Source organism: Neofelis nebulosa, chromosome 8, assembly GCF_028018385.1.
Source record: "Neofelis nebulosa isolate mNeoNeb1 chromosome 8, mNeoNeb1.pri, whole genome shotgun sequence".
Taxonomy (NCBI): Eukaryota; Metazoa; Chordata; class Mammalia; order Carnivora; family Felidae; genus Neofelis; species Neofelis nebulosa.
Window position 1 is genome coordinate 14,121,034 of NC_080789.1, and position 24,486 is coordinate 14,145,519.

A 24,486-nucleotide genomic window follows, 5' to 3' on the forward strand; every position below is an offset into this window, starting at 1 on the left:
TCCCATTCCTCATTTTTGCTAGCAAATGTAGGTGCCCGAGCTTTTGACCTTGGCTCTGCCAGGCTTGTGCATTTAGATTTTGAGTTCCCTGTGGTGTAGATGGCTGTGTTGAAACGGGGAGAAGACTTGTCTGGGTTCTCTGCGTTTTACCCTTTACTGTTCATCCAAAAAGAAAGTGCAGTCCCATGTTTTTGCCCGATGTTCAACTGTCTGAGTCACTGAATTTTTGTAAAGTTTTCTAATACAGAGGAAACAAGAAACTCTGTAGGGTGACTTTACTATTTTTTTTTTTTTTAGCATTGTTATTATTCAGTATTTCCCAAGCAGCCAGAAACTAATTTCCTTTTTCAAACATGAGATCTGGTATAATGAATGAGTTAAAAATTACCCAGGTAGCTGTTTTAAACCTGAGGGGAAAATTGTCCTCCATCATCATATTTTAAGTCAGGTCACAATGACTCCAGCATGTCCCCAAAAGCTAGCAGTTGCATATCTGTGTCCAATGAGGGTAGTTTATCCAGTCATCTCCTTCTGCGAAGGCACATAATTCACCCCCCGGCACCAGCTGTCAGCAGCTAGTTAATAAGCGTGGTCTGGTGCGACGAGAGCTTGGAGAAAAGCCCAAAAGAAGGAAAACTCCCTAGAAAAGTCGGAGTTGGATTTGGAGGTGGGGAGAGCGTCCTCGGGCACCATGGCCTGCAGGAGTCCAAGGCACATCCATCATCGAGTCCCCGCCAAAAGCCCCAGGAAGAACTGATGAAACAAGATCTATAATTTGTCTCAGCCCCTGAATGAGCAGAGCAGTTGTCATCATGCAGTTTCCTCTCCAGGAGGCCCAGGATGGATGACACAGGGCTCCTGGATGAGGTGGGAAGAGGGGTGGAAAAGTGACTTCATTTCATCTGTGCTGGCTCCAGTATGAAAGACCAGCCATGTCTGCTCCCATGTCCCCTTGCCGGATGGCGCCTCCTGAGGCCAGAGAGCCCATGAGCTTCAAGCACGCGTGGGGCGCTCCCCCGTCCATTCCAAGGGGAATGCCTCACAGTGCAAGCCAGCCTGTGCTCAGAGCAGGAGCCTAAAGAGAGGCCTTTGCACAGGAGGGGCTGTGCCTGTGAGCTGGCCTCCTAAGTGAAACGCTCCTGAACATTCTATCTCTGGCTTTTATCTCCCAGGATATTTTCAACGCTGTCATCAAACAGAACCCCTTCCTCGTGTATCAGCTCCCCTGCTTCTGGAATGTGCAGCTGTCGGACCACACCCGCTCTGAGCAGTGCTACAGGGACGTGTCTGATCTAAAGGTAGAGGAAGGACAGGTTGCAGTGGATGCAGGGCCCATGACCGGAGGTGGAGGGAGGTGTCCTGCGGTGGTGGCCGGTGGACGGAAGCCAGATGGGGAGGGCTCTTCGGGGGATGAATGGCTCTGAGCTTTGTGTGCATGTGGTGAGAGAGATAAGGACACAGAAGAGCAGAGAGAATGTGCTTTTGTCCTTTGTTTTCTTTTTTTCTCTTGTTTGGGCTTTCTAGAAAGCGTAAGAACCAGCTTGCGTGGTTATTCTTCTTGCCACCTGCTGCTGGCTGTTTTGGTTCCTGTCTGCTCCCCAAATCCAGTCATTTAATTGCAACAAAAACATTTATTGAAGGGCTACTCTGTGCCAGGTGCCATAGATACGGATGGGAATAACTTACTTCCTACTCTCAAGTCAGTCGTGGCTAGGGGAGACACACATGTGAGGAAATGAATGTAAAAACGCCTGCCAGGTGCTGTGGTGAGGTGGGGTAGGGGTGGGAACGCCAGCACAAATGTCTCATTCTACCTCAGGCAGCGGTGACAGTGACAGAAAAGCCTTCAATGTTGGTCTCTAGGTACTGGACATAGTGGTAGGGCCGGGACATAGAAAGAGTAATGCAGAGGCTGCTTTTAGGTGACCAGCCCGAACAATGGAAACCTGAGTGAGGTACAAGGACCCGCAGTGACCCCGCAACCCCCTGACCAAATACAAACAGGCCCATCAGGTGACTCACCTCAAGATAGCCCTAAGTCCTAGCTGACCAATGAGTTACTAACATCTGGACACCGTTACCAAAAAAGGAAAATTCCATATTCCCCATACCTCCTCGTCTTCCTCCTTTAACTACAGCCCCCCCACGACTGCTTTGCATCAGATGGTCTCTGCTTTCCTGTCCTGCCCACCGCTCCCTTGAGGTGTATTCAGTAAACTTCTGTGTCCTTTGTTCTGCCTTCAGTGAATTCTTTTCACCACCCTGCAGCCAGCTTCCATCTGATTGGGTTGTCCCACATTGGGTGCCCCCCCGCCATCCAATTGGAAGACTCCACGTTTGGTGGCCTGTATGGAGAGCCCTTGTGCATCCCCCCACACAATGAAGAAAACAGGATGTATGAGTTATCTGCTGCCATAGTCTAATAGTGGCTTAAATCAATAACCATTTATTTAGTTGAGGAGTTTGCAGGTTGGCGGGATGGTTGTCTGATTTTCATTGGCCTAACCAAGTGTCTGTGGTCAGCCTCGGATCCGATGGCTGGTGGCTGGGATGACCTGGTCCTCCTCCAGTGTCTGCCATGTCCCATGAGCAGGCCAGGCTGGTTTGTCATAGCAAAGCAGAGGTGGGAGAGGAAGTCTTAGTGCTTGCAAGGAAAGCTTGAGCCCTTGCTGCTGATATCCTGTCGGCCAGAGTACCCATAGGGCTGAGCCCAGTTAAAGGGTGTGTCAGAATATCCTACCTGCAGAGGGAGGAGTGAGGAACCGACCTCATCTGATAAGTGACAGAACAAGGACTTGAACCCAGGCCTGCCTGACAGCAGGTGTGTTTGCTTCTCTGGCTGTATCAAACAGGAAGCAGACACCTATAACCATCAACAGTTCATGTCACTTAAAATGTGTAGCCATTGCCCACGTGACACTGCAGTAGCAATAGTTTCAAATTTTTACTTTTTTTTTTTTTGACATGTATTTATTTTTGAGAGAGAGAGAGAGAAAGAGAGAGCTAGCAGGGGAGGGGCAGAGAGAGAGGGAGACACAGAACCTGAAGCAGGCTCCAGGCTCTGAACTGTCAGCTCAGAACCCGACATGGGGCTCAGACTCCCAAACCATGAGACCATGAGACCAAAGACATCAGTCTTTTCCAAGTAGGTATGTGTTGTATCTCATTTATTGTCCTCAGGCACATAGAATTTTGTACACTTCTGTTGCTGAGCCATTGCTTTTAGTTTCGTTGTTTTCAATTTTCACAAAGATAAACTGTGTTGTAATGAACAGTCTAAAGTTAGTGAAATTACATAGTCAAGAAGAAAGAACTTCTTTTTGTTTTTTCACTGCTCTTGAAGTTCATTGCAAAATCTTAGAAAGTGTTTAAAACAGAAGTGCCTCCATCGTTGAATCTTTCAACCAACTTTTATGCAGTTTCACTATGTCATGTGTTTCTTAGACATAAAGAAAATATATGAAATACTCACGAATATTTCTAAGACTGTCAAGAACTAGAAGTTTAAAAGAGAAAGCAAATAAAACCAGCCCTGTAGAGAACACCAAAAATACTGGATAAATAATTTTTTTTAATGATTTGAAAGCATAGTAGATCAGTCCATAAAGTAAATGAAGTAAGGAGAGACCAGACACATGATAAAATATGGATCCAGAAGGATAAGCAAAAAGCAGCTGGATCTGACATTTGCTGGGTATCTGCTGACCGTTGGTAGCTGGAGCCCTGGCTTAAATGTAGGTAACTATATAATTTAAACAAAGGAATGCTATTATTAGTTACACTGGGACATTAGGCCTAAATCAAAGTCAGGCAAACCTATGTACAACCATTCTATTGGAAGGCTGTGTGTTGGAATTTGGGTCTCAACCCCAAGAAAGACAATTAAAAGATCCTTGCTGAAGTCAAGATCCAGGAAAAGTGATATCCTCAATGGATAACACATTTAAAAATATCCATAGAAGAAGATGATAGTGATTGTTACATGTTTTATCCTAGGCTTTAGGTAAAATAAGAGAAATGTTTCCAATGGGAATCTCTATTTTCAAGCCTGTGCTCATATTAATTGATGGACTAAAATTATATGTGTGGGGCAGAAATAGAAAAAAATGAAAATGTGCCAGGTGCCTGGCAGAAATAAACAGAAATATGATCTAAAAGAATGCTCTCAAAAACAAGAAAGACTTCAAAGAATTCTTTAGGTGACATTTCAAGAAAAATGAGTTCTCATTCAGTAATCATTAAACATATAGGGAAATCAGCCACCAGGAGAAAGGGCAGAGACTATAGAACTAATCTCAAAAACTTCAGGTAGTAGACTCATCAGATATAAAACAGAAGAATTGTCATTATGTGTAAGTAATAAAAGAGAATTAATAGGATGGAAGAACAAGAGATTTTTGAAGGCAAACAGACGTATTTGGATCAAATAGTACTTTTGGAAGTGAAAAATATAATTACTGAGATTTCAAATTGAAGGAATGTGTTAAGCAGTAAATTAGACCCAGGTAAAGAGAGAATTAGTGAACTAGAAGAGAGAACTGAAGAAATCATCCAAAACCGAGCACACAGGGAAAAAGAAAAACAGAGAGAAATTAAGATATCCAGATATGTCTAATTAGAATGTTAGAAGGAGATAATAGAGAAAATTGGAAGTGAGGCATCTTTATAGTGAATGGGAATTTTCCAGAACTGCTAAAAGTAGCCACAGATGCAAGCAGTTTAAATTAAGAGAAAGCTATACTTAGACCTACAGTAGTAAAATTGCAGCACCCTACTGTGACTTTTTTAGAATAACCAAGAGAGAAAAAAATAGATTCTCTACGAAGACATTTCATGGGTGGGAATGAGAGTTTTTATCAGCAGCAGTGCAAGCCAGAAGAGTGGAAGTAATACCTTCAGGGTGCGGGGTGACAATAACAATATGTATACTTAGCAAAACAGTCCTTCAGACATGAGAAAAGAGTATTCAGATGAGCAAAAGCAAAGAGAATTTTCCGTGAACATACCTCTGTGAAGAAACTTCTAAAGGATTTACTTCGGGAATAAGGCGTGTGATTCCAGATCCAAGAAGGAATGCTGAACAAATTAGAAACATGTAGGGATTTCATTCAATAATTTCTAAATAGTAGTCATAGGAGTAGTAATAATAATACCATATAACTGTGGTCTTAAAAAGGTTATACCTAAAATATCAGACAATGACATCACATAAGTCAGGAGGGAAGCGATGAGAATTCAGGTATTCTGGAATCAGAGTTTTGTTGAGAAAGGGAATGAGATAGTAATTTTAGCTGCTAAGTAGTTGTACATGTTAACCATTCAAGCTGAAGCCCTGAAAAGAATGGGGAAGAAAAGTACATAACTTACAAGCCTGTGATGGGTAGGATGGTAAATGGAACTGGAAAAAACAAAACCAACCAAAATATCTCCATCATTAAAAAAAAAAGTGACAGCATAGAAAAAGTGGGGGGAAATAGAGAGCAAGAAATCAGATAATAGAAAGAGGTGCAAATATATCAGTAAGCAAATAATTGCAACCTAAGTTTGAGAATGAAAAGACCAATTGTCAGACTGAACAGGAAATAGTGTGCAACATATGCTGTTTATAAAAGACACACCTAACGAATAACAACTTGAACAGTTGACGATGCAGAAAGAATGCCAAGATAACTGTGTTGGTGTCAGACAGAGCATCGGTAGGTGTAGAGATGATCACAACTTAAAAATTAAAGTTCACCAAGAAGATACAGGAACTCCAGACTTGTATACATTTCATACAGTGGCATATATATACATGAAATGAACAAAATCCTACATATGTATAATTTACCAAAACTGACCTAAGGAAAAAATATCAATTCTGGATTACCTTCTAGCCATTAAACCCTCTTACAAAGTACACAGCATCCCTAGATGGTAAATAGAGATTAAGTTATACCAATTTTTGTAATCAAAAATTCCCATTTTAAGTAAATTTCCAGAGAATAGAAAAAAAGGAACACTTTTAACCCATTTAAAAGACCACAGTATCCTCGATACCAAAATCAGACGAGGAGAGCACAAGAAAAGAAGACTGTAGGCCTGTAGCACTCATGAATATTGAGATGCAAAAACCTTAAGCAAAATATTAGCAAATCGAATTCAGCCATGTAGAAAATAGATAATACATCATGGCCAACTTGGCTTTATTCCAGGAAAGACAAGAATGACTTAACATTGAAAAATCCACAAGTATCATTCAGCATGTTAATAGATTAAAGGAGAAACACCACATAATCATGTAAATAGATGCAAGAAAGTTATTCGATAAGATTAAATATTCATTTATGAGAAACACTCTCATAAATAGTATCCATTGAAAACCTACAGCAAAGTTTTGCTGAGCATTTGCTTAGGGATGTGCTAATTAATAAAAAAAAAAAAAAAAAGAACAGAGAGCCCACACAAATGGGAATGTGATCTATAAAGAGATGGCCTGCTGGCCATTGGAGAAAGCATGTAATCGTCCACAAATGGTGTTGAGGCACCTTGATTATCCAAGTGGAAAAGTGAAAATTGGTCCCTATATCACACCATGCACAAAATTAATTATAAGGGATTAGAGACTTAAAACTAAACCAAATTAGGGGCGCCTGGGTGGCTCAGTCGGTTAAGCGTCCGACTTCAGCTCAGGTCACGATCTCACGGTCCGTGAGTTCGAGCCCCGCGTCGGGCTCTGGGCTGATGGCTCAGAGCCTGGAGCCTGCTTCCGATTCTGTGTCTCCCTCTCTCTCTGCCCCTCCCCTGTTCATGCTCTGTCTCTCTCTGTCTCAAAAATAAATAAACGTTAAAAAAAAAAAATTAAAAAAAAAAAAAACTAAACCAAATTAAGCTTTAATTTAAAAAAAATTTAGGTAACTGGCCTATGACCTCAGAGTTGGGAAGAATGTATTCAACAAGACAGCAAAAGCATATGTCACAAATGAAAAGATCCGTGAATTCAACCACATTGAAATTAATAATTCCCGTCAAAGTAGCGTCAAAAGGAGAAAAGAAAAAGACATTTCAACACAACTGACAATGGACTAGCAAACTAAACACACAAATAACTCTTACTAATTAATAAGAAAAATATGTAAAAGATATAAACAGTCATTTCACCGATTGTGAAGAAAATGGCCAATAAACACTTGAAAAGATGTACAGCTTCTTTATTAAATCCTGGAAGTGAAAATTAAGACCACATATAATTTCACCCCCACCAAATTAGAAGAGTAGTATTGTCAAGTCTCAGCTGATCTGTAGGAAGTGTCCAGTCCTGTTGACAGAAGTGTCAGTGGATACAACAAAATTGGAAAAACACTTTGGCACTTGACCAGGCAAGTCTCCTTGATAGGAGACTTCTAAACTCTCAAGTCCTATTTTCATATAGGATAAAAATAAAAACATAAATAAAATAAAAACATAAAAACACACAAAAAGAATAAAAACATAAAAATTCTACAAAAACCAGTGCACCTAAAAACCTTGGCAGCCCTTAAAAAGGAAGGAAGTTCAGACACGTGCCATAATGTGGATGAACTTCGAAAAAATGCTAAGTGAAATAAACCAGAAAAAAAGGGAAACTATTGATGATCTCATTTATATGAGATACTTGCAGTAGTCAAATTCACAGAGAACAGAAGCAGAACAGAATGATTACCAGGGGCTGGGTTGAAGGGAAAACATGGAATTAATGAGTACAGATTTCCATAGGAGATATTGAAAGAATCCTCAAAATGGATGGTGGTGAGGGTTGCATAGCAATGTGAATACACTTCGTGGCATTGAACTATACCCTTGAAAATGGTTAAATTGGTAAATATCATGTACATTTTATCACAATAAAAAGAATTCAGGGGTGGGGAGGACTGTGGCAGGTGTCTTGTATAATTAATTGATTGTTTTTAGCAGGATTAGTATGAGTTTCATTAAAAAAAAAATTGGCCAGGTATTCATAAACCAGTGTATTTGACGTTGTTATCAGAGATTCTAAATTGGCAGCCACAAAAGGGACAAGGAAAGGCACCATAAAATAGAGGAGATCTCCTCGGTGAACCTTCAACTTAGACATTTCATAAATGCCAACAAAGCTAGCTAGGCATCCAAGTGAAAGTGTGTCACATCTGTCCCTCACAGTCATACCAATGCATTTGTGCATTTACTGAGTGGTTACTGTATGCCAGACACTGTCACAGGCGCTGGTGATGCTATGGGAAACAAAACAGACAAAGCCATTGGTCACATAGAGACAGACAGACAGACAGACAGACAGACAGGTAGATAGATAGATAGATAGATAGATAGATAGATAGATAGATAGATAATATATCACGGCTAACTTGGCTTTATTCCAGGAAAGACCAGAATGATTTAACATTAGATGTTGATGTAGCAGGTGGTGACACCACTTTGACATTGCTTAGTGGTTGCTTAATTATTGTCACTTTGAAACTATCAAAATAATTTGTGAACCAACTCTTTTTGGCAGCCTATTCTACGTACAAGTAGAGCCCTTTGTATCAAATAGCAAAATCAGGAAGACAGAGTCAAATCAGATTAACTCCTATCTTTTTAGATAAACCATAAAAAAAAATCTGAAAGTCATTTTACCCACCAATACCTTTTCCACCAAAATCTTACACAGAACCCTAAAATACAGCCAGTCCGTAAAAGTGGGGAGAGGGTTAAGGGATGAAGGAGAAAGGCTGGCAGCCCAAGTTTCACCCTTTGGGTGATATCGGGGCCTGTACATTGCCATGGAGCCCGAGGGCCTGGTTTAATGACACAGTGTGTCTATAGGTCCCTCCAGGCCAACCTGGGCCTCAGATTCCAGGTAAAGGTGCATCTTTGTCATTTTCTTTCTTCTTCTCATTCTGTCTCCTTCTTCTCCCATCCTTTCTTTCATCCATCATGTTCAATGGGAATGAAGGACCTCCTGTTTGCTGGGTACCATGTTCCCCCCTGGGGAGTATACAGAGGTGCCCTGAATGCTGTTCTCCCTCAGCTCACACTCCAAAGGGTAGCCAACCTGAGAAGCCCACCTGTGGGTCACCCAGGGCACCTGTGCTGGGTCAGCTGATTGAAAATGTCGCTTCAGGCAAGATTCCTAAAAATAGGTTAACCTTGATTAGCTTGTCTTTTCAACCAAGGCCAGGTTTTTTCGTCTGCTGATTGTGCTGTATTATCCTGCATAGACATCTCTCATTATCCATCTTCTGTGGTTCTCCGATTCCTTTCCTTGAAGGGCGAGCAAGAACTTAAGGACTCTTACAAAGCAGGTGAAGGACAGTCCTGGATTTGTATGGTCTCTCACCCACAACTAATCTGACAGCCATTTTTTAAGGGACTTTTTTTTTTTTTTTTTAATCAAGTTGTCCCAAAGCTTTGGCTTGCCTTTCGTGGAAATAGCAAGTCTTTTTGCATTCTCCTAATTCAGAGAATATTTGAATACATACATTTCCACTTACATTATAAATAAAAGTGGTATCAAAACACATTTGGCAACACACAGCTCACTGTTGGTAAGCATAAAGCTCACTCTGTAGGAGCAGACGTACTCCCACATCCTACCAGACAGGAGCTTACCAGCCCTGGGCATCTATCCTGCCCTGGGTGTCAGTAGAGAAATTTATGCTAAGAAGAGATTGGTTAAGGGCACAACTAAGGGAAAAATGGTTTCACTGAGAAAGGGGAAGAAGCATATGGGCTTTTGGAGCCAAGCAATCCCTTACACTCTAATGCCTGTTCGACCTCTTACCAGCTGAAGGACTTGTATAAACCACGTACATTCTCCCCAATGTCAGTTATGTTCTTGTAAAATGGAGGCCATGATTTTTGGCCCTGTTATCAACCAGGCCCCTTGAGTAGTCCGTAGAAATGCACTTGACTTTTTACTTCAGTCTTTGTGTTTCAAAGACCTTCATTTTTATCTTTCAGTCCTAAAGCTTGATGACTCAACCTTCCCTGGCTGAGTCTTAAATAAAAAGAGAAGGACCCAACGGAGCATTTGTCTTTTCACCCAGAGCACAGCTCTTAGGAGATGAGCAAAAGGGCTGTGCATTGGCTGGGAGAAGGTAGATTGGGAGGATAGCTATGACACTGTGTTCTAGTCTTTGAGTCTTCAGTAGGCGTTTAGAGAAGGAAGTCCTGGCCACAAACAGTGGGTGATGGTCAGGAGGTAGCAAGCAGAGCATCCAGTCCTTGGGTCTATAAGAGTTACTGGAGCCCCAGGGCTGAGTAAGCCACAGCTCCTGGCGCTCAGGAGGGTCACAGTCTAGTGAGAAGCAAGCATTAAGCAAACAGAACATTCCAAGTACAGCCTGCTAAGTGCTGCAGTGGAAGGAAGTAAAGGGGGCCTGGGAGAACTGGAGGAGGCCCCTCTTGGGAGAAAATGTGATGCAGTCTGTGTCTTGAGGGATTCTATAGGACGTCCAAGCTCAGTCGTGATACCAAGTCTCTTCCTTCCTCGTCTTCTGCCCTCACGTCATTCCTCAGCCCCCAAACACCCTTGCCGCTCCTCTCCCCAGTCCTTCTGTGTAACCACTTTTCCTCCCCTGAATATGACCCTGGAGAATGGGAAGGAGCAGTAACCCCCATGCAAGTTAGGAATAGTGAACCGGGGGCTGGTAGATACTTGCCTAGCAGGGACCACAGCAGTGCTCCAAAAACATCTGCCCGGAATGCACTGATCCTTTCTGGGATTGACAGGAAATGCCTCTCAGAAGAAGCAGGCTGTGGCCAGGACCTCAAAGGATGACCTGGAGTTTTCAGGTGGATGGGGTGGGGGTGGTGTGCCAGGCAGTAATCACTCAATCTTTACAGAAGCATCACGGGGTGAATTTTGGTCTGTTTTATACATCGGAAAATTAGGGATCATATGGATGAAGTCACTTAGTTGCTTGCCCAGAGTCACACAGCAAAATATGACAGAGCTGAGGTTTGAACTCACGTTGGCCTGACCCTAACTCTAGAGCTCTTTCCTCCGATACAGGGCTGAGTTCCCACCTTAATATAGTTTCCCAGGAAAGCATTTTACGTGAGATAATGCTTATGTAGGATTATTCTATGTGAGCCCTCTTTGCATTCAATGGCTTTTTGAGGGCTGACCCCAGAACAGAGACTCTCAATATCACATTGCCTCCTTGAAAGAACATTTGGATTTTAAGCAACAGAGTCAGAGACTGGATTTTTGACTGCCATCCATTCATACATTGGGAGCTGAGTACACTTAAAAGAAAAATCCTAAAGAGAAAAACCAAGAGAAAACGTGCCATCCATATGGAGAAACGATGCATGTGCCTAGAGGCAATCTGTACCATTTGCATAAAAGGAGTAGCACATAACTCAAGTTTTAAAACATTTTATAATACTTAGAGAGGTGTCAGTTTTCACATCTTTTGAGGAAGATGAGGGGCCGCCGTGCATTAGCATACTGAGTGTGCTGTAGCTGAGCAGACTACAGTGAAAAATGAGGCCCGGGAAGCCAGAGCGAGGGTAATAAGAATGATGAACGGTAAGGTTGATTTTGGAAGATTAGGATGGATCAGGAAGAAAAAACAGTTGCTGTGGGGGAGAAGATCTAAAAGCTACAATTACCACCTCCCAGCCAGACCTCTCTTTACTCCAGGCCAAGGCCTGTTCAGTTTCATCGCATGACTTTAGTCCAAGGGGCTATGTATAAAGCAGTTGGTACCGAGCTGGGGGACACATAGTAAGCCTCGTTTCCTTCTTACCAATAATTAATAATTAGTAATGTTCCCACTCTCTCTTAGAGTCGTTTTCAGTCAGCTAGTGGGCATGTAAACAAGGGATCTTCTTCCTCGTCTGTCCCAATGCCCTCATTTCACAGACCAGAAATAGGGACCTGAGGAGGGAAAGGGCTGTCCCCCGAGATTAAGCCCTGGTTTGTGGTACTTGGTCTTGGGCCCTACTAGTGTGCTGGAGAATGGCATACCCAGTGTCGGAGACTTTGGAGAATTTAAGTTTTTGGTCTTTTGTCTTCCTTCAACACTCACCCATTCTTTGCTCATGAGGTAATTTTCAGAACTAAACTCCTTTGGTTAGTGATTTAAGTTATCCATCATTGGCTTTTGTTATACGTAGCTGATGAAGTTGAGATGCAATTATTCCTGGAAACATCAACAACATTCCTAGGAGCAAGGTGTTGCCTCTGGAGGGTCTGCCCTATGTAGCACTGTTTGGGGTATGTATCCAAACAAGTCTAAGAATTGTTAATGGGATTGCTTTAAACAGGGGGGAGCTGGGGGGGGGGGTACTGCAGAGGGGGAGTTCTGTGTACTGTATATACAAAATAGCACATTATGAAGTCCTGCAGTAAGGAATCCTGATGGGATTGGTGGACCCTCAGCATTTCTGCGTCAACACACAGAACAGATCCCTTTGATCATAGAATATCTTGTGGGACTGGTTCCTTAAAAGCCCACTGTAAGAAAACACTTCCCTAAATAGTCTGGGCTCTCGAATGAAAAAGATTTTGAGAGAGGGAATTACCAATTAAGCAATATTGGGTGGTTGTGGATATCAAACCACTGAAATTTCTAAGTATGTTGAAATGAGAGTTTTGATAGGTAGCACAGCATTTTTTTTTTTACCTCAAAACCCCATAACAATGGCAACAATTTCAAACATTTACTTTCTAAAAGCCCTATCTATATCACATGCTCTTTCTAAAAGTAGTTACTTCTCCATTCATTACCTTGACATTGAAGGGTCAGATTAAAAGTGTATTTTTTTTTCAAAAGTACGAGATAGCATACAAAAGATAACTGGGTTTTTTTTCATAAAAACATGCATAAATCACCTTTATGTATGCCTTCTAAAGGGCTTTGCTATGAACTCTGTATTTTACAAAAGATATCCATTGTCATTCCTGGTATCATTCCCAAGTATTGTAAAAATTCTATATTTTCAGTCTTGCCTTTACAAAAGTAACCAAATCAGTGACATTCAGTGTGCAGCTGGCTTCAAGCGCTTTGTTGCAAACTTTACTTCACTAATACGGTGAAAGAATTCAGTATCACTTTGTAACCTTACTTGGAATCTGGTTATTCCAATTAAAGCAACTGTACCTTTCGTACATGCACTTTCCATAAAAGCACTGTCATCATGAAAGCAGGAAGTTGCTGTTCAGATTATAACTTGTCTTTCTTTTAGTGCTCACTGGAAGGTTGGTCTTTGGGTATTTCGTTATCGAAACAGAATCTTGCAAATAGCCTAAGCTGACACACACCAGGATCCTCTATGCTTTGATTTAACTCGGTAGCAAATCTCCCATGTAATTTGTTCTCCTACGTGTATCTTCAGGCCTTCAGCATTTGTTTTCGTGACTCTTCTCACAGCATTTGCTGACAAAGGAATTTACTTCATTTGTTACTGTATTATCTTGTGTATTTTTTCAGCCATTTTTGCCTAGGCAGGAAAAACAAGTGTTTCCCTTATTGGATTTTATTATCTTTCATTGTTACGTATAAATCCCCAAAGGGACTGCTAAACTCTTTTCATGGGAGTTAGTGGAATGTTATAAAGTTCTAGACTGACTTTCACAAGACTTTAAACATCATCAAAAAATTATGGAGGCTTGTCTTCATATTCTGGATGCTTTGTTTTTAAATGTCTTGCTAATCATGGCTCTTTGTACTAACATCAAATGGTATCTCGAGGCATTATACACACTTGGGGTGAAGCTCTTCCTTAATGATAGTGGTTGTAAATCCATATTTGAATTAAATTTTTTTTTTTGTAGCTTCTTGTCAGATCTAATGAGGTAGACATTTCTGTACTTGGGAATGTAGCTAAGGAGGTGCTCATATTGGAAACAGAAGCATCAGCTTGGCTGTTTTCTTGCTGGTCACCTGAACTTGTCTCACTGGTGTTCTCAATCAGTCGATGCTTTGTAGGACTGTGTTTTGTTTTAAATATTTTTTTTATATTTGAGAGAGAGAGAGAGAGAGAGAGAGAGAGTGTGTGTGTGTGTGTGAGAGGGAAGGGCAGAAAGAGAGGGAGAGAGAAAATCTCAAGCAGGTTCCTCACTGTTCGCGCAGAGCGCAATGTGGGACTCCATTCCACGAACGGTGAGATTGTGACCTGAGCTGAAGTCGGACACTTAATCAACTGAGCTACCCAGGCACCCTCTCTTTTGTTTTTAATACACACTTTTGTTTGGAAGGATTTTTGAAAGAAAAGGTTGTAAAAGCAGTGCTGAGAGTCCTGTATCCCCAGCCATCTAGTGTCAGTTTCCCCTAATGTTAACATCTTACAGGATGATGGTGAACTGTCAAAACTGACAAACCCACGTTGGTAGATTGCTCCTCACTGACCTGCAGGCTTTAGGTGCATTTTGCCAGTGTTTCCTTAGTCTCCTCTAGCCTCTGACACCATCTTAGTTTTCCCATGTTTTTCATGACCGACCTTGATAGTTTTGAGCTGGACTGGTCAGGTATTTTATAAAATATCCCTCAAACTTGGTTTGTCCAATGTATTTTTTCTCATGATGAAACTGAGATTGTGAGTGTTTGGAGAGAGTATCGTACAGGTTAAGGGTGCCCACCCCCACAAGGGCATCACATCATTTCAGGGAGGACCTGCGTTTCACACACAACTTCACTAAGGGCTCTCTCTGTACTTGGTTAGGAGAGCGTTTCCAGGTTTCTGTACCACAAGGTGATTATTTTCCCCTTTCATGCGTCATTTTTCGGAAGTGAGTCCCTACACCCACCCCACACTGGAAATGGGGAGATTAAGTTCTACTTCCCAATAAGGGATTCGAATCTACATGTTAGGGCTGTTCTGTAAGGAGATCTGCTTCTCTTCTCCATTTATATTTATTTATATCCATGTAGATGCATGTATATTTATTTTATACTTTGGGCTATCATGCAGGACTCCTTTTAAGCCATTTTTTCCATTTTGTGAGGGATATTTTAATTAAATATTGATATTATTAAATATTATTAAATGGGGGCGCCTGGGTGGCTCGGTCGGTTAAGCGTCCAACTTCAGCTCAGGTCACGATCTCAAGGTCCATGGGTTCGAGCCCCACATCTGGCTCTGTGCTGACAGCTCAGAGCCTGGAGCCTGTTTCAGATTCTGTGTCTCCTTCTCTCTGTGACCCTCCCCCGTTCATGCTCTGTCTCTCTCTGTCTCAAAAATAAATAAACGTTAAAAAAAAATATTATTAAATGTACTAGCAATAGATATTAATGGTTGGTGGAACACTTACGCACACACATTTTTTTTTTAATTTTTTTTTTTAACATTTATTTATTTTTGAGACAGAGAGAGACAGAGCATGAATGGGGGAGGGTCAGAGAGAGGGAGACACAGAATCTGAAATAGGCTTCAGGCTCTGAGCTGTCAGCACAGAGCCCGACGCGGGGCTCGAACTCACAGACCGTGAGATCATGACCTGAGCCGAAGTCGGCCGCTTAACCGACTGAGCCACCCAGGTGCCCCACGCACACACATTTAAACTCCAATACGTCTCAAAATGTGACAGCTCCACATTCTGCCCTCTGCACTGACACTGCGAAATATGGGCGCTCAAATGACATAGGAACTCATTCTCTCCCTTTCTCTCTCTCGGGCTGCCTGTGTTTCCGCAGGGTAACTTTTAGCAGTCCCCCCACCAGTAAGTACGCAGAAGTCAGTTCTTCAACAAATACGCGCTACGTGTGTGCTGTAGACCAAGCACTGCCCTGAGCACTGGTTGTACGGCAGTGAGTGAGACTGCATAGGCCCTGCTCTCCGTGAGCTTATGTGCCAGCACAGAATATAGATACCAAACAAGAAAACAGACGGTCAAATGGGGCATTCCAGGCAATCGAACTGGCTATGAAGAAATCAAAGCGAGTGATTTAACCATCACTGGCACTCATAATCCCAGTGTGGAGAAAGAGACCCTCTTTCTCTCAGTGCCTCAGCTGAATAACTCTGTTGATGCTTCTTAGGACACATGCCCACACCTGAACCCAACTCTTTGTTCTTAGGGATGGTCAGGAATGGCTCATTGGTCAGTGTGAGTCACATGCCCATGCTTCTGGCATATCAGGCATGACTGATAGTCCCATGAGAATCATCCAAAGAGGACCAGGTCTGGTTCTGTGATGGAATGATGTAGGGCACAGAGAAAAGCAATAGCCATCACGGAAGGTGTCTGCTGGGAACCAGGAAGCCAGCTGCCTTTCCTGGAGCAGAGATCCATATGGTGCCTGCCCTAAGGACATTAATTACCCCCTACGGGCAAAATCCCACTGGACTACAAACCCATCTGCTCCTCAACCAACCTTGGGAGAATCCCTCTGCTAAAGATCCATGCTGTCCCTACAGGTGGGATCTGCTTCCCTCTATCCTCCCTGTCCCCAGATCAATAGACACACTCCCCAGGAGGACACTGTGAGAAGTCTATGAAATGTGGGTCAAGTCCTAGTAATTAGTTAATTTCATAGAGAGGAAGAATATGGGGCCAGTTATCATCCACAAGTCCTAAGTCAGATGTCTGCAGAGAAGCCACATTAAGACAACACTCACTGAGGGACTCTTCAGTTTGGACGGCTTTGCCATTTCCTGCCATCAGTGGTCCATCAGGAATTCCCCACACATACCAAAACCCAGTTCAAACTGATTATTAACTCCATTTTATAGCAAAAAAGAACTGAAAACATTGAACGTGATGAACATGAGAGAAGATGGCTAGACCTTCTCATGGATTCCTGACCCTGTCGTCCCTGAGCATTAGCAAGAGTATCCATTTTCCTATTGTTATTTTCCCCCTCCCTATCCTCTCCCTCCTCAGACAGCGAGAAATAATGTTACAGAGACAGAACAAGAGATGGAAGGATGTAGGACAGGGCCTCGGATTCATGCAGGAGCCTACGTGTCTACCTTTTCCAGATGAGGAGACTAAATAATCACTGAATTTGGTCTGTACTCTGCTCCTTTCATGGGTAACGATGCACTTTTGTCTGGGAAGAATTTTTTTTTCTTTCTGGGATTTGTAAGAACCAAGAAGCAACAAAGGACCTGTGTAAAAAGGAGACAAAGAGTCAACAGAGCCTTTGTGGCTTGAAATCTGAGTTTCAGACACACTGTTTTTGTTTAATAGCTACTCCCGGTAATTGTCAGGAATGGGAACAGAGAAGGACGAGAGCTGGAAAAGAATCTTCGACAGTTGGTGGGGGCAATAAAAGAAGGGAGGTGGATTCCATTGTCAGTCAACAAACATTGGCCAAGCCTGTCACTGCACATGCAGAGGTGGACAAACACAGGCCTCGCATTCAGGGAGCCAGCAGTCAGGCGGTTAGAGACTGAGGGATAGTGTCACTTTAAAGGACATCCCATGGGAACAGAGTGTGTGTGTTCCATGCGAACTGAGCGCCAGTCTGCTCCAGACTCTGCAGTGGGCGCCTTGACATTTCTTGTCTCGTGGATCCTCTGAAGCAGACATCAGATTGGAAAATCGAGGTTCATGCACATCAAGCTGTTTAGGGGACAGAGTCGAGAGGAAGCAGAGGTGAAATTTGCTTTGTTCCTCTGCCCATCAGCACTGCTCAGTGTCTGCTCAGTATGTTAAACCTATTTGCCTTACTGAGTAGTCCCTCTTCAAGCCTCTCCGTGTGGTCCGGCCAGGACCGCAGCTTCTTCTCTGGGCTGTGTCGTCCGACCCATCCTACCCTTCTGCCTCAGCCTGCGACCACCTGTAGTCCCTAGCTTCCATTCTTGTTTCTCGTTCCCCCTTCCCACACAGAGACTCCATTTTCTTTTTTTTTTTTAATTTTTTTTATTTTTAAAAAAATTTTTTTTTCAACGTTTTTTATGTATTTTTGGGACAGAGAGAGACAGAGCATGAACGGGGGAGGGGCAGAGAGAGAGGGAGACACAGAATCGGAAACAGGCTCCAGGCTCTGAGCTGTCAGCACAGAGCCCGACGCGGGGCTCGAACTCACAGACTGCGAGATCGTGACCTGGCTGAAGTCGGACGCTTAACCGACTGCGCCACCCAGGCGCCCCCAGAGACTCCATTTTCATCCAGCCTTCCTAGTTCGTAAGGTGTCCATTTTGTGAAATCCAAACCCAGATTTCTTTTGTGACTTGAGGTGCTCATGCGACGTACCTTCATGTGCATCGATCCATCGGTTCTGGGCTTGACCATGAACTACAGGGTGGTTTCTGTGACAGCCCTTTTGTAGATGAGGGGCTGTCTCCATGGTATTAGGCAATTTAGCACAGGCCAGCCGCTAATGGCAGCCGGCAGCCGGTGTGTGGGTGTGTCTGCTTCTTCCCTCTCTCCCATGCAGCGTAATCCTGAGGATGACAGGGAAAAGGACTTGTGAGACTATCATCCCCTCCTTGAAATACCAAACAAGGGGGGAGCACAGAGGGAGCTTCAACTCCTTCAAGAGAACATGACAAGCTGTTTGGCCCTTAGACAAAGAAGAGGGGAATATATTTCTCCATCCTAAAGTCCACATTAATAGGGCTTTTATAAATGATTTGCTGTAGACAGAATGTGAAGATTATTGAGAATGTCATCATCATGATTTCCATTCTTGAAGCAAAGGGCAGCGATTGAATACTAAGTACCTGCCAGGCACTGTGGCACTCAGGAAGAATAATAAGTCATGCTCCCTGCCAGCCCAGAAATTCACATTCCATTGCTGCCAGGTGCAGGCATGTAAATAAATAACTACAAGAGTGTTCAATGAGTCCTCCATAGAGTTAAGTGCAAGAATTCTATGGAGCATTGAAGAAGGGCCCAGCAACAGCCCTAGGTGTTACATTAAGAATGCTTGCAGTGAGAATCAGAAAACCCAGTTTGCAGAGGCTTAAACTAAAACCCCTATATTGGGGGAGTTTAATTTCTTAGCTAAGAATACTGCAGTAGATACAGACATTGGTTTGTGGATAGCAGTGCATTGAGCTCTTTCTCATAGTCACGGGATGGCTGTCATGGTTCCAGTCATCACATCTCTGTTTACTGCAGAAAGGTGAGTGGGGTGGGAGAAGAATGGCACTTTAACTGAACCTTATTATTAGGAAATGAAATATATGCTTCCCCATGTATCTTTTTGGGCAATCCTGAATCATATGGCCCACCTTGGCTGCAAGGGGGTCTGGGAAATCAGAGAACAGGATCATCATGTTTAGCTTAGATCTTAAATGGATCATGATCCATTCACAGGAGTTGGCAGTTGCAACTACAGAGTTAGTGTTCTGTCAGGAATGAAGAATGGGTTGGAGAGACAGACCTACTGGGAGAAAACCTTCTGCCACAAGCGGTCAGGCAGAGATTTACATAAGAGACATGCATTTGAACTCAGCCCTTCAGGACGAGCAGGTCTTCACGTGAAAGAGAAGAAGTAAGGATTTCTGGGGAGGGGGCTAGAGCATATGCAAAGGCACCAAGTCATGAAAGACAGGCTCAAGAAATACCAGGAAATTCTCTTAGCCTGGAGATAAGAGCAGGAATTGTAAGTGGGAACCATTTTGCAATAGGCTTAACTACCAGGCCAAGGAGGGTAGGGCTTATTCTGTGAGTCATAGAAAATCAGGGGAGGTCTTGAGACACATACCCACTTGCCAGATACCCCTTATCCCCGTAAACTTGGAAGACATAAGGCCCATGTTCTTGCTCACCTGGCACTTGCATGCAGGCTCTGATGTCTTAGCATTTTGGTACCATGCGTTATTTTTATGAACCCTCTGGGTTCTGAGTGCTTCAGAAGCTGAATTTTTGAGCTCTTTCCATAGCCTTGTCCTTGTATTGAGGTCTCGTTTCTACCTTTAAAATGCCTTTTCCTTGATGGGCGATAGAGTCTCCTGTTTCTCCTTTAAACAAGTTGACTTCTGCTGTCTTCCCAGATGATGTTTAAGTTCCCCGGATAGTAATCAATTTCTGTCAGTTTCTCTGGCTCACTCCAGGCTGACTCCAGGTCTGCACATACACTCAGCCTTTACAGACATTTCAGACCCAAGCAGATCACGCCCACGGGGCCCCTTGGTGCCTGGCAGCTTCTGCAGCCCACCTGGCCTGCAACCTGGATACCTCCTTCTCTGCTTCCTTCCAAGCTGGAGGTTTAGCCCCTGTATCTGAGAAGCCCTAAACCATCCTTCGGCCTCAGTATCCCAGGGATGGGTGAGGTCCCTGTGCTTGGAAGGGGAAAGTAGGCTTCTTTTATTTTATGATCCTATAATTTTTCAGTAAAACTCACATTCATTGCTGTGAATAGAGTCATTTGATGATTATAGACATGAGAGAAATGAGAGAGGAATCCCTAATGTCTCTCTCCCTCAGGTTCAAATCCTGACTCTCCTGCTTCCTAGTTCGCTGGATTTTCCTCACCTGTAAGATGGGATAAGGAGACGATCACTTGTAGTGTTGAATGCACATGTTAAGGGAGCTATGACAGCAAAGTATTCAGAGCAGTGCCATGGCACGTTCGCAAGCCTCCCATATATGTTAGCTGCTGATACTGAGTATTCTTGCCACGCCAATGTGCCTCAGTAAGTGGAGTAAGTTATGATGGGTTTTTACCACAAGTCTTGGGAGACTCACACACACTACCAGCTCCTTGCAAAAATCTATTTTTGGGACACATTCTCCAGTGTCACTCCATCTCATGTGTGAAAACTTGTCACTAAATGTCATCTACACCACCAGCTTGCTGCCCCCAATCCAGCAATGATGGGTGATTCTGTCCCTCAAGGGACCAGGAAATGACATTTCTCAGTCGTCAAGACAAGCGCTGATCAAAATTATCAGCAATACTAATCCTGAGTCAGATTTTCAGAGGCAGGTATATGGTTTAGTGGAAGGAACAGTGCCCCAGGAGACAGATCCTGGGCACAAATTCTCCCTCTGCTGTGTGGCTCTGGACAAGTCACTTTCTCCCTCTGGGCCTTGGTTTCTTTACTATAGCTCAGGAACCATCAATAACCGCCTGTCTTTAACATCTCTTTAAGAATACACCTCATACCTGTAATTTAAAATGGACAGCTATATAATATCTGCCTCTCTCTCTCTCTCTCTCTCAGTTGTAAGTTCCAGAAAGGGAGTCATGATCTCTTGTGTTCACCTCTGCATTCACGGCCCCTCTCAGTGCCTGGCACACAGTCAGTGCTCATTTTTAATATGTATTGAATAAATGAATGATGTGATAGAAAGAAAAAGATTTGGGAGCACGACAGACCTGATTTTGCATTAGGATTGGTTACTTACTGAGTGACACTGTGTTAGGCTCAGCCTCAGAATTATCATCTGCAAAGATGGGGATAATAGAAATAATTTTACCAAGTTGTTTTGAGGGTTGGATGTGAAAACGTCACACATGCACACACACGCCAACCATGGCCTAATGTCTAGGGTATGATGGGTATTAGATAAACATAGCTATCATTTACTTCTCTGGAGCCTAGCACAGGGGAAGGGAGTGTGTTGTGTCTAGCTGATTAAAAACTAAGGAGAAAAAGGTAAATCCGAATATACATTAAGTTTCTCCCTGTTGAAGAGGCTCAAGTTTTTTGAGTCAGATGCACATCCCTCAGCCTTCCTGCTGGCTTAGCACTTGGCAAGCACCAGGATCTTTGGGTGAGCTTCCCTGTCACAGGCCACCCAGGTGGCAAAGGGTTTCCCAGAATCCCCTTGGCCTGCCAGTGTCGCCACCGTCTTCTCCCTCTAACTTCGGCTAATTTTTATAGGACTCCAGTCACCAGTATTTACCTGGATGCAATAGGCAGACCTAACTCACTCTGCAGACACAGAACAGAGTGAGGCATGATGGGTTAAGAGGTGGCCTGGAGTGGGTCGGGGCATCTGGAGGCCTGGGTCCTCATTGTAGCCTTGACTGAGTCCATACTCACCACGTGATCTTGGGCAAGCCACCTCCTCCATAAGCCTCACTGTCCTTGTCTGCAAAGCTCTCAGCCCACAGCGCTGTGTGTGATAGCAGTTAGGAAGCTGGGGTTCGGGTTTAGAGCTGGCTTCGTGTCTCAGCTCTGCCACTTACCCGCTGTGAGACACAGGCAAGTCAAGTACCATCTCCGTAAAATGGACACTAGGACCCAAATGGGCTTATTTGGGGGATGTGATGACGCAGTGTCTCCAAAGTGCCTGGCAGATTTGTGCACAGAGAGTGAAGATTTGTTTGTCTGGGGACACAGAGGCTAGCCCTGATTTTTACTTAGTGTTAAGTTTCTCCCTGTTGAGGAAGTTCAGGTTTCCTGAGTCAGATGCATATCCATCAGCCTTCCTGCTGCCTCAGCACTTGGCACACACCAAAATGTCTTGCAGCAAAGACATGATCCCCACAGGGTGTGAGTGACACCAGCTCGTATGCAATTATTTTAATGCGTGGCCCAGGACCTTCTCATGCCCAGGTTGTGTGTTCTCAGGGGAGAGCCTTCCCTCTCCTTCCCTCTTGCATCCTTCAGAAGGCACAGGAAGAGAATGCATCGTGCACACTCCTGCTTCCCTGAAATGCAAGTGCCACCAAGTGGCCTCATTCCAGGAAGGGTCTGCTGGCCGTTCTGCACTGTCCTGAATGCTAAATACTCTCTTCCTGACTTACTGCTCCAGTGGACTTCAGGCTGGCAGGAGGAGAAGGGAGGGCAGGATGCCAGTAGGCAGGCTGCTGCCACCGTCTTTGAGGAGAGAAGAGAACCCACATAAGGTGGGCCCACCCCGGCCTACAGGCACTGGGCCAGGTAGGCATCTGTTTAAACCTCTTAGCTACTCTGTGGAGTCAGGGTTACTGATTCCCACCTTGTACATGAGGAAACTGAGGCCCCAAGAAACAAAACGAGCTGTCCCGGGACACACAGCTAATGAGGAGCGTAGCTGAGATTCAAACCCAGGCTGGCCTGGCATCCCGGGTTCTTGCTCCGTCATCACCCCATTCTGGTCATGGGAGGGCAGGGGGTGTGGTTTGCACCAGTCAGGACTCCTGTTGTTCCCTTTGCCTTGAGAGAAGGACTTGGTCTTGCAGAGTATTTGCCCAGCCAGCCTCAAGGGCTGTGGCTGCCATACCTCCAGAGGACCCTGAGAGGGCGGGCAGGGGGAAGTAGGCCTTCCAGACCTCTCTAAATGGCAGCCTGTTGAGGCTCCTGCAGAAAGAATGTGGTTAAAGGAGGGAGCCAGGAAAAGACTGAGCTCTGACACCCCATTCCCTTCCTCTGTCTCAGTGTCAGCTCTGCTGGTCCCCCCACCACATGAGGCGAGTTGGAGAAAGGTGAGAGCTAGTTTATTTCTTCTGCGATGTGACAAGGCATCAACAGGGAAGTTTTTACAACCTGGCTTCTCCTGTTCTCTGCCCTGTGGACAGAAGAACGTGGGCTTTGGAATCAGGTTTATTCAGACTTAGGTTTGAATCCCGGCTCCCATGTTTACCAACTCTGTGGCCTTGGGCAAGTCACTTCTCCAGTTTCTTCTTTACAATTGCATTCCTGAGATGCCTGGGTGGCTCAGTCAGTTAAGCATCTGGGACTCTTGGTTTCTGCTCAGGTTATGATCTCGAGGTTTGTGGGTCCCAGCCCCGCATCGGGCTCTGCACTGACAGCATGGAGCCTGGTTGGGATTCTTTCTCTTTTTGTCTCTCTCTCTCTCTCTCTCTCTCTCTCTCTCTCTCTCTCTCAGATAGATTTAAAAAAAACATTTAAAATTGCATTCCTTGTTCAGGTCACCATAAGGATTAAAAGACAACAAATACAAAGCTGATGGTGAGGGGTCCCCCCTGCCAAAAGCATGAGCTGTGCCTGCTGGGAAATTCTCCTAACTGGCATCACTTGCTGCCTGTCCACCCTGCCACTCATGTCTTGTCCAGTAGTCAGAGGATCCTACTCAAACATGGAGTTAGTAATTTCCTCCTCTGTAAAATCTCCAGTGCCACAGCTGAGTTCTGAGCCTCCATGGAGCCGGCTTTCCCTGCACCCCGAGCATGGCCTCCGTGGAGCCGGGCTCTCCCTGCACCCTGCTCACCTCTGCAGCCTCATCTCCCACCCACCCCACCCAGCACCTGGGCTCCGGCTGCAGCACGTGACTTCTCATTTCCCACCGTCTTCCCTCTGGCTGGACTGTGCCACCACCATGCCCTCCGTGCCCGCCCCTGCCTCCCAGGAAACTCTGCTTCATCTTTCAGGCCCCAGCAGGTGCACCTCTGGAGCTCCTCTTCTAGAGCTCCCGTTTTCCACGCCCCTCCCTCCATGGTCACATTCTGAGTCCTGTTTGTGGATGCCTCTCCCGCCCACCGCCAGCCAACCAAGGGCGAGCACTGTCAGCAGGGGGCACTGCCCCTCTCCCAACCTTGGCACTTACTAGCCAGCCTTTATTGAGCGCTCACACTTGGCCAGACACTCCTTACATGCTTTACATGTATTAACGAGTTGAAGGCAGCTCTGAGACGGAGCATCCCTCAGTCCGGCTGGAGGCAGGAACCATACCAAATATTTAAACAGAGA

General features: G+C 44.3%; 1 protein-coding gene across 3 annotated transcripts in view; it reads left to right on the forward strand.

Annotated features, from left to right (window-relative positions):
• Nucleotides 1-24,486, forward strand: part of LARGE1 (LARGE xylosyl- and glucuronyltransferase 1) — a 544,808-nt gene that overhangs the window by 462,042 nt on the left and 58,280 nt on the right. For all 3 annotated transcript variants that reach the window (XM_058741473.1, XM_058741472.1, XM_058741474.1), the window contains one exon: nucleotides 1,173-1,298. In XM_058741473.1, the coding sequence (XP_058597456.1) occupies nucleotides 1,173-1,298 (126 nt within the window). The remainder of the gene's footprint in view (nucleotides 1-1,172; nucleotides 1,299-24,486) is intronic.